Here is a 10,165-nt window from a genome sequence, read left to right as displayed (position 1 = left end):
TCATGGCAGTTGGAGGGACATGGGGACAATGGCCACCACATCACCATGGGGATGGGGACATGAGGGGACACCATGAGAACATGGGGACATTGGTCACGGTGTGGGGACATGATGGGACACCATGGGGACACGTCATGGCTGGAGGGACATGGGGACAGTGACCACCACATCACCATGGGGATGGGGACATGAGGGGACACCATGGGGACATGTGGTGGCAGCTGGAGACATGGGGATGGTGGCCACCACGTCACCATGGAGACATGAGGGGACATCAGGGGACACGTAATGGCTGGAGGGACATGGGGACAATGGCCACTGTGTCACCATGGGGATGGGGACATGAGGTGACATCGAGGGGATGTTGAAGTGACATCTGGGGACATTGGCCAGTGTCACATCCTGGTGGCCTCTGGCTCCAAGGGGCCACCCAGATCTATGGCCACGTCACCGAGGACATCGGGACGTGAGGGGACAGGAGGGGACATGAGGGGACACGGAGGGGACATTGGTCACTGTGGAGATGGGCGTGTGTGAGAACATGGGGACATTGGTCACAGCCGGTGTGGGGACGTGACGGGACATCATGGGGACATGTGGTGGCAGCTGGAGGGACATGGGGACAATGGTCACAACATCACCATGGGGATGGGGACATGAGGGGACACCGTGAGAACATGGGGACACTGGTCACAGTCGGTGTGGGGACGTGATGGGACATCAGGGGACACGTCATGGCTGGAGGGACATGGGGACAGTGGCCACAGTGTCAGCATGGGGATGGGGACATGAGGGGACATTGAGGGAATGTTGAAGGGGACATTGGGGACATTGGCCGGTGCCACGTCCTGGTGGCCTCCACTCCAAGGGGCCACCCAGATCTACGGCCACGTCACCGAGGACATCGGGACGTGAGGGGACATGAGGGGACAGGAGGGGACATGAGGGGACAGGAGGGGACATTGGTCACTGTGGAGATGGGCGTGTGTGAGAACATGGGGACATTGGTCACAGTCGGTGTGGGGACATGAGGGGACACCTTAGGGACATGTGGTGACACCTGGAGGGACATGGGGACGGTGACCATGTCACCATGGAGACATGAGGGGACACCATGGGGACACATCATGGCTGGAGGGACATGGGGACAGTGGCCACCATGTCATCATGGAGCTGGGGACATCTGGGGACACCGTGAGAACATGGGGACATTGGTCACAGCCAGTGTGGGGACATGAGGTGACATCAGGGGACACGTCATGGCTGGAGGGACATGGGGACAGTGGCCACCACAGTGTCACCATGGGGACACATGATGGCGGCTGGAGGGACATGGGGACAGTGGCCACTGTGTCACCATGGGGGTGGGGACATGAGGGGACATCGAGGGGATATTGAGGGGACATTGGGGACATTGGCTGATGCCACGTCCTGGTGGCCTCCAGCTCCAGGGGCCACCCAGATCTACGGCCACGTCACCGAGGACATCGGGACGTGAGGGGACATGAGGGGACAGGAGGGGACATTGGTCACTGTGGAGATGGGCGTGTGTGAGAACATGGGGACATTGGTCACAGTCGGTGTGGGGACGTGATGGCAGCTGGAGGGACATGGGGGCAATGGCCACCATGGAGATGGGGACGTGATGGGACATGAGGGGACATGTAATGGCAGTTGGAGGGACATGGGGACAATGGCCACTGTGTCACCATGGAGATTGGGGCATGAGGGGACACCGTGAGAACATGGGGACACTGGTCACAGTCGGTGTGGGGACGGGATGGGACATCAGGGGACACGTGGTGGCAGTTGGAGGGACATGGGGACAATGGCCATGACATCACCATGGGGATGGGGACATGAGGGGACATCAAGGGGATGTTGAAGGGACACCTGGGGACATTGGCCGGTGCCATGTCCCGGTGGCCTCCACTCCAAGGGGCCACCCAGATCTACGGCCACGTCACCGAGGACATCGGGACGTGAGGGGACATGAGGGGACAGGAGGGGACATGAGGGGACAGGAGGGGACAGGAGGGGACAGGAGGGGACATTGGTCACTGTGGAGATGGGCGTGTGTGAGAACATGGGGACACTGGTCACAGTCGGTGTGGGGACGTGATGGGACATCAGGTGACACGTGGTGGCAGCTGGAGGGACATGGGGACAATGGCCACTACAGTGTCACCATGGAGATGGGGACATGAGGGGACACCGTGAGAACATGGGGACATTGGTCACAGCCGGTGTGGGGACATGAGGGGACATCTTAGGGACATGTGGTGACACCTGGAGGGACATGGGGACGGTGACCATGTCACCATGGAGACATGAGGGGACACCATGGGGACACATCATGGCTGGAGGGACATGGGGACAGTGGCCACCATGTCATCATGGAGCTGGGGACATCTGGGGACACCGTGAGAACATGGGGACAGTGGTCACAGCCAGTGTGGGGACATGAGGTGACATCAGGGGACACGTCATGGCTGGAGGGACATGGGGACAATGGTCACAACATCACCATGGGGATGGGGGCATGAGGGGACACTGTGAGAACATGGGGACACTGGTCACAGTCGGTGTGGGGACGTGATGGGACATCAGGTGACACGTGGTGGCAGCTGGAGGGACATGGGGACAATGGCCACTACAGTGTCACCATGGAGATGGGGACATGAGGGGACACCGTGGGGACATGGGGACATTGGTCACGGTGTGGGGACATGATGGGACACCATGGGGACACGTCATGGCTGGAGGGACATGGGGACAGTGACCACCACATCACCATGGGGATGGGGACATGAGGGGACACCATGGGGACATGTGGTGGCAGCTGGAGACATGGGGATGGTGGCCACCACGTCACCATGGAGACATGAGGGGACATCAGGGGACACGTAATGGCTGGAGGGACATGGGGACAATGGCCACAGTGTCACCATGGGGATGGGGACATGAGGTGACATCGAGGGGATGTTGAAGTGACATCTGGGGACATTGGCCAGTGTCACATCCTGGTGGCCTCTGGCTCCAAGGGGCCACCCAGATCTACGGCCACGTCACCGAGGACATCGGGACGTGAGGGGACACGGAGGGGACATTGGTCACTGTGGAGATGGGCGTGTGTGAGAACATGGGGACATTGGTCACAGCCGGTGTGGGGACGTGACGGGACATCAGGGGACACGTCATGGCTGGAGGGACATGGGGACAATGGTCACAACATCACCATGGGGATGGGGACATGAGGGGACACCGTGAGAACATGGGGACATTGGTCACAGTCGGTGTGGGGACATGAGGGGACATCAGGGGACACGTAATGGCTGGAGGGACATGGGGACAATGGCCACAGTGTCAGCATGGGGATGGGGACATGAGGGGACATTGAGGGAATGTTGAAGGGGACATTGGGGACATTGGCCGGTGCCACATCCTGGTGGCCTCCACTCCAAGGGGCCACCCAGATCTACGGCCACGTCACCGAGGACATCGGGACGTGAGGGGACACGAGGGGACAGGAGGGGACATTGGTCACTGTGGAGATGGGCGTGTGTGAGAACATGGGGACATTGGTCACAGTCGGTGTGGGGACGTGATGGGACATCAGGGGACACGTGGTGGCAGCTGGAGGGACATGGGGACAATGGCCATCATGTCATCATGGAGCTGGGGACATCAGGGGACACCGTGGGGACATCAGGGGACACCGTGGGGACACATCTGGTCTCGTGGTGTGGAGGGAGGGACAGTGGCACCTCTGGGGACACCGTGGGGGACGTGGGGACAGCAGCCACCGTGGTGGTGTGGAGGTGGGGACACGAGGGGACACTGTGGGGACATCCCCGTGGTCACCTGAGGGACGTGGGGACATTGACCGGACACCAGCAGGGACCTGGGGACACCCTCGGCCCCGATGTCCCCAAGGCCACCAGCGACCTGATGTCCCCAAGGCCTCGTGTCACCTCCCGGTGCCACCATCGCCCTGCTGTCCCCTCCCCACTGTCCCCGTGTCCCCCCCACAATGTCCCCAATGACCAAAATCCTTTTTTTTCACCCATTTTTATTCATGGCCCTCCTTGGGGACATTTTGGGGACATTTTGGGGACATTTTGGGGGAGTTCAGCCCCCAGATAAACCCAGCCCCTCCCCCCCCGTTGTCACCTCTTGGGGACACTTGGGGACACTTGGGGACAGCTCAGCACGAGCTGGCGGCTCCTGCGGAGAGACGGGGGGGTCAGGTCCCCTCATTGTCCCCAATGTCCCCTCATTGTCCCCAGTGTCCCCTCCCTGTCCCCAATGTCCCCCGGATGTCCCCAAGGCGGGGAGGGGACACTCACCTGTCCCAGGCAGAGGTGACAGCTCCGGGGGGCGGCGGCGGCTGCGGGGACACCTCAATGTCCCCAAAGTGTCCCCAAATCCATCCAAATGTCCCCAAGGCCCCCAAATGTCCACAATGTCCCCAATGTCTCCCAATTCCCCAAATGTCCCAAATGTTCCCAAATGTCCCCGATGACCCCAAATGTCCCCAACTGTCCTCAATGTCCCCAAATGTCCCCCAATGTCCTCAAATGTCCCCAAGGCCCCCAAATGTCCACAATGTCCCCCAGTGTCCCCAATGTCTCCAATCCCCCAAATGTCCTCAATGTCCCCAATGTCTCCAAATGTCCCAAGTGCCCCAATGTCCCCAATTATCCCCAAATGTCCTCAATGTCCCCAAATGTCCTCAATACCCCCCAAGTGTCCTCAATGTCACCAATCCCCCAAATGTTTCCAATGTCCCCAATGTCCCCAAAGCATCCCCAATGTTCCCAAGTCTTTGATGTCCCCAAAGTGTCCCCAGTGTCCCCAAAGATCCCAAATGTTCCCAATGTCCCCAACTCCTAGTGTCCCCAATTATCCCCAAATGTCCCCAATGTCCCAAATGTTCTCAACGCCTCTCAAGTGTCCTCAATGTCCCCAATGCCCCCAAATGTCCCAAATATCCCCAAATCCCCCTGATGTCCCCAAATGTCCTGTGAGTGTCCCAAATGTCCCCAATCCCTCAATTTCTCCAAAGTGTCCCCAAATCCATCCAAATGTCCCCAATGTCCCCAAAGCATCCCCCAATGTCCCCAAGCCCTCAATGTCCCCAAAGTGTCCCCAATGTCCCCAACTCCCAATGTCCCCAATATCCCCAAATGTCCCCAGTGTCCCCAAATGTCCCAAATGTCCCCAATGTCCCCAACTCCCAATGTCCCCAAATGTCCCCAATGTCCCAAATTATCTCCAAATGTCCCCAATGTCCGCAATTCCCCAAATGTCACAAATGTCCCCAAATGTCCCTGATGTCCCCCAGTGTCCCTGTGTCCCCAGATGTCCCCAATGTCCCCAAAGTGTCCCCAAATGTCCCCAGTGTCTCCACTGTCTCCAAATGTCCCCAGTGTCCCCAAATGCCCCCCAATTCCCAATGTCCCCAAATATCCCCAAATGTCCCCCAATGTTCCCCAATGTCCCCAACGTCCCCAATGTCCCCAACTCCCAATGTCCCCAATTATCCCCAAATGTCCCCAATGTCCCAAATTATCTCCAAATGTCCCCAATCCCCCAAATGCCCCCAATTGTCCCCAAATGTCCCCGATGTCCCCAAATGTCCCCAAATTTCCCCAAATGTCCCCAATTCACCCAAATGTCCCCAATGTCCCCTCGTGTCAGAAGGTCCCACCTGGCCTTGCTCCGGCACTTGCACTTCCCACCTGAGGGGACACACAGGTGACATTGGGACACACAGGTGACACTGGGGGGGACACAGGTGACATTGGGGGGGACACACAGGTGATACAGGTGACAGGGACCAGTGACAATGGGGTGACACAGGTGACACAGGGGTGGCACACAGGTCACACACAGGTGGCACAGGGAGGTGACACAGGTGACAATGGGGTGACACAGGTGACAAGGGTGGCACACAGGTGACATGAGTGGCACACAGGTCACACACAGGTGACACAGGGAGGTGACACAGGTGATAGCGATGGCACAGGTGACAGGGGTGGCAGAGAGGTGACACAGGTGACACAGGGGTGGCACAGAGGTGACACAGGTGACACACACAGCTGACACAGGTGACAGGGGTGGCACTCACTGAAGAGGACGATGATCCCCAGCACGCTCAGCACTGCGGCCACCACCAGGCCACCGACCCGCAGGTGACACCAGTCTGGGGACAGCACAGGGGACACTGGGGACAGCTGGGGACAGCTGGGGACACACCTGGGGACACCTGGGGACACACCTGGGGACACACCAGGGACACACCTGGGACACACCTGGGGACACACCTGGGGACACACCTGGGACACACCTGGGGACACACCAGGGACACACCTGGGACACACCTGGGGACACACCTGGGACACACCTGGGGACACACCTGGGGACACACCTGGGGACACACCTGGGACACACCTGGGGACACACCTGGGGACACACCTGGGGACACCTGGGGACACACCTGGGGACAGCTGGGACACACCTGGGACACACCTGGGGACACACCTGGGGACACACCAGGGACACACCTGGGACACACCTGGGGACACACCTGGGGACAGCTGGGACACACCTGGGGACACACCTGGGACACACCTGGGGACACACCTGGGGACAGCTGGGGACACACCTGGGGACACACCTGGGGACACACCTGGGACACACCTGGGACACACCTGGGGACACACCTGGGACACACCTGGGACACACCTGGGGACAGCTGGGGACACACCTGGGGACACACCTGGGGACACACCTGGGACACACCTGGGGACACACCTGGGGACAGCTGGGACACACCTGGGGACACACCTGGGACACACCTGGGGACAGCTGGGGACACACCTGGGACACACCTGGGGACACACCTGGGGACAGCTGGGGACAGCTGGGACACACCTGGGGACACACCTGGGGACACACCTGGGGACAGCTGGGACACACCTGGGACACACCTGGGGACAGCTAGGGACACACCTGGGGACACCTGGGACACACCTGGGACACACCTGGGGACACACCTGGGACACACCTGGGGACACCTGGGACACACCTGGGACACACCTGGGGACACACCTGGGGACACACCTGGGGACATTCCCAGTCCCTCCCAGTTCCCGCACTCACCGTAGTGGAAGGGACTGGTGGCATCTGGTTGGGGAGGAAAGGAGGAGTTAGAGGGACCAGTATAAACCAGTATAGACCAGTATAAACCAGTACGGACCAGTATGGACCAGTATAGACCAGTATGGACCAGTATAAACCAGTATGGGTTTTCTATCCCAGTATGACCCAGTCCATTCCCAGTCCCCTCCCAGTCCTTCCCAGTCTCTCCCAGTCCCTCCCAGTTCCTCCCAGTCCATCCCAGTCCCTCCCAGTCCCTCCCAGTCCTTCCCAGTCTCTCCCAGTCCCTCCCAGTCCCTCCCAGTCCCTCCCAGTCCCTCCCAGTCCATCCCAGTCCCTCCCAGTCTCTCCCAGTCCCTCCCAGTCCATCCCAGTCACTCACCGGGGGGGTCTCCTCTGGCCAGGGACAGAACTGGGAGGGGGGAGGGGACACCAGTTAAACCAGTTTGGGGCAGGCACCGGGCCCAGTTCCTCCCAGTGACCCCCCCGGAATCATCCCAGTTCAAACCAGTTCCCTCCCAGTTCATCCCAGTTCAAACCAGTAAACCCCCGGAGTTATCCCAGTTCATCCCAGTTCCCTCCCAGTTCATCCCAGTTTATCCCAGTGCATCCCAGTCTATCCCAATCCCCTCCCAGGTAATTCCAGCCCATCCCAATCCCCTCCCAGTCCATCCCAGTCCATCCCAGTTACCCCCAAATCCTTCCCAGTTCCCTCCCAGTCCCCCCCAGTCTCTCCCAGTTTGTCCCAGTCCCCCCCAGTCCCCCCCAGTCCCCCCCAGTCCCCCCCAGTCTCTCCCAGTCTCTCCCAGTACCTCCCAGTATCACCAGTGCTCCGAGCCTTTCCCGCTCCATTCCGTGACCTTTGACCCCTGAGGGGGAGGGGAGGGGAAATTCCAGAGGGTCCCGGGGGGAGGAACTGGGACAAACTGGGACAAACTGGGACAAACTGGGAGGGGACTGGGACAAACTAGAGGGAACTGGAACTGACTGGGAGGGAACTGGGAAGGAGTTGGGAAGAAACTGGGAAGGACTGGGAGGGAACTGGGAGGAAAAACCCCGATGGTTTTAGGGTGAAAAATGGGGATTTTAGGGTGAAAATTGGGACTGGGAGGGGCTGGGTTATACTGGGAGGGACTGGGAGGAGACTGAGACAAACTGGGAGGGGACTGGGACAAACTGGGAGGGGACTGGAGGGGACAGGGTGAGTCACTGGGATTCCCGAGCAGGGTGGGACTGCAACAAACTGGGGGGAACTGGGACTGACTGGGAGGGACTGGAATGAACTGGGAGGGGACTAGAAGGAGATTGAGACAAACTGGGAGGAGACTGGGGCAAACTGGGGGGAACTGGGACTGACTGGGAGGGACTGGGACTGACTGGGAGGGACTGGAATGGACTGGGAGGGAACTGGGACGGACTAGGGGGGACTGAGAGGGGACTGAGACAAACTGGGTGGAGACTGGGACAAACTGGGGGGGCTGGGGGGGACAGGGTGAGTCACTGAGATTCCTGAGCAGGGCGGGATTGGGACAAACTGGAGGGAACTGGAACGGACTGGGAGGGACTGGGAGGGACTGGGACAAACTGGGGGGGACTGGGAGGGAGTGGGGAGAACTGGGAGGGGCTGGGACAAACTGGGACAAACTGGAGGGGACTGGAACTGACTGGGAGGGAGTGAGGGGGGGGAAATTTGGGGTGACTGGGAGAGAACTGGGGGGGACTGGGACAAACTGGGGGAACTGGGAGGGAACTGGAACTGACTGGGAGGGGACTGGGGGGGACTGGGGGGGGGGGATGAGTCACTGGGATTCCTGAGCAGGGCGGGACTGGGACAAACTGGGGGGAACTGGGGGGACTGGGGGGGAGATCTGGGGGGACTGGGAGAGAACTGGGGGGACTGGGATAAACTGGGAGGGACTGGGGGGTTACTGGGATGAACTGGGATGGACTAGGAGTTACTGGGATGGACTGGGTGGGGCTGGGGTTTACTGGGATGAACTGGGGGGGACTGGGGGATAACTGGGCTGGACTGGGGGGTTACTGGGATGGACTGGAAGGGACTGGGGGGTTACTGGGGGGTTACTGGGATGGACTTGGGCGTTACTGGGATGGACTGGGAGGGACTGGGGGATTACTGGGATGGACTGGGAGATTACTGGGGGGTTACTGGGATGGACTGGGAGGGACTGGGGGCCCCACTCACCTTCCAGAGCAGCCACGAGGAACTGGAAATGGGGGGGGGGGGGGAAGGGGGGAACTGGGAGGGGGCGGGGCAAGAAAGAAAGGGGCGTGGCCAACTGGGAGGGGGCGTGGCCAGAGCAGAAACAGGCTGGGAATGATACTGGGATGAACTGGGACATGCTGGGAATGGCACTGGGAGACATTGGGGCAAACTGGAACGTACTGGGAGTGATACTGGAGTGGACTGGGACATACTGGGGGACACTGGGGGGGTGCTGGGAGGGACTGGAGGGAACTGGGCTGTACTGGGAAGGTCTAGAGGGGCACTGGGGGTGAACTGGGCCGTACTGGGAGGGCCTGGAGGGGCACTGGGGATGTACTGGTCCGTACTGGGGATGAACTGGGCTGTACTGGGAGAGACTAGAGCCGTTAATTGGGCTGTTCCCGCATCTGCCACCTCCCATTGGCTGAAAGTCCTGCCCATCACCGCTCTTAGCCAATCAGCATCCAGAAACGGGGCCTAAGGCGGGACCTGCAGGCGGAGCCATTTTGGTCACTTTTAGCCTACAACTCCCGTCATGCCCCGCGGCCCCATAGCACCCAAATGGAGTCGGGCCTACGCGTCCCGTCATGCCCCGCGGCCGAGACTACAAGTCCCATCAGGCCGCGCGCTCCAGAGCGGCCCCCGTTATCCGCCCCAGGGCTCCACAGGCGCCCCCCAGACCCTCCGAGACCCCCGAGCGCCTCCCCAGAGCCCACTCGGGAGCGCCAAACGCCTCCTCGGACCCACAAACGCCCTAAACCGCAGAGAGGCCTCCTA

General features: G+C 60.3%; 1 protein-coding gene across 1 annotated transcript; it reads right to left on the bottom strand.

Moving 5' to 3' along the window:
• Nucleotides 1-4,073: 4,073 nt before the first annotated feature.
• Nucleotides 4,074-9,400, bottom strand: LOC310920811 (FXYD domain-containing ion transport regulator 3-like). The gene is made up of 8 exons (XM_083880865.1): nt 9,368-9,400; nt 7,977-8,033; nt 7,547-7,576; nt 7,168-7,191; nt 6,134-6,208; nt 5,714-5,744; nt 4,350-4,390; nt 4,074-4,227 (listed from the first exon to the last, which is right to left on the bottom strand). The coding sequence occupies exons 2-8, from the start codon at nt 8,014-8,016 to the stop codon at nt 4,208-4,210; spliced, it is 261 nt and encodes an 86-aa protein (XP_083736991.1). The 5' UTR covers nt 8,017-8,033; nt 9,368-9,400; the 3' UTR covers nt 4,074-4,207.
• Between the last annotated feature and the right edge of the window lie 765 nt (nt 9,401-10,165).

This window comes from Zosterops lateralis, assembly GCF_965231275.1.
Source record: "Zosterops lateralis genome assembly, chromosome: 31".
Lineage (NCBI taxonomy): Eukaryota > Metazoa > Chordata > Aves > Passeriformes > Zosteropidae > Zosterops > Zosterops lateralis.
Note: the sequence above shows the minus strand (reverse complement) of the source record. Positions and strands in the feature narration are given on the sequence as shown.

Excerpts from the sequence above, each read along its gene's own strand:
- LOC310920811 (XM_083880865.1), bottom strand. The coding sequence starts at position 8,016 with ATGGAGCGGGAAAGGCTCGGAGCACTGGTGATACTGGGAG. Across the intron at positions 4,391-5,713 it reads AAGTGCCGGAGCAAGGCCAG|CCGCCGCCGCCCCCCGGAGC; the intron begins GTGGGACCTTCT and ends GTGTCCCCGCAG. Across the intron at positions 4,228-4,349 it reads GTCACCTCTGCCTGGGACAG|GAGCCGCCAGCTCGTGCTGA; the intron begins GTGAGTGTCCCC and ends GTCTCTCCGCAG.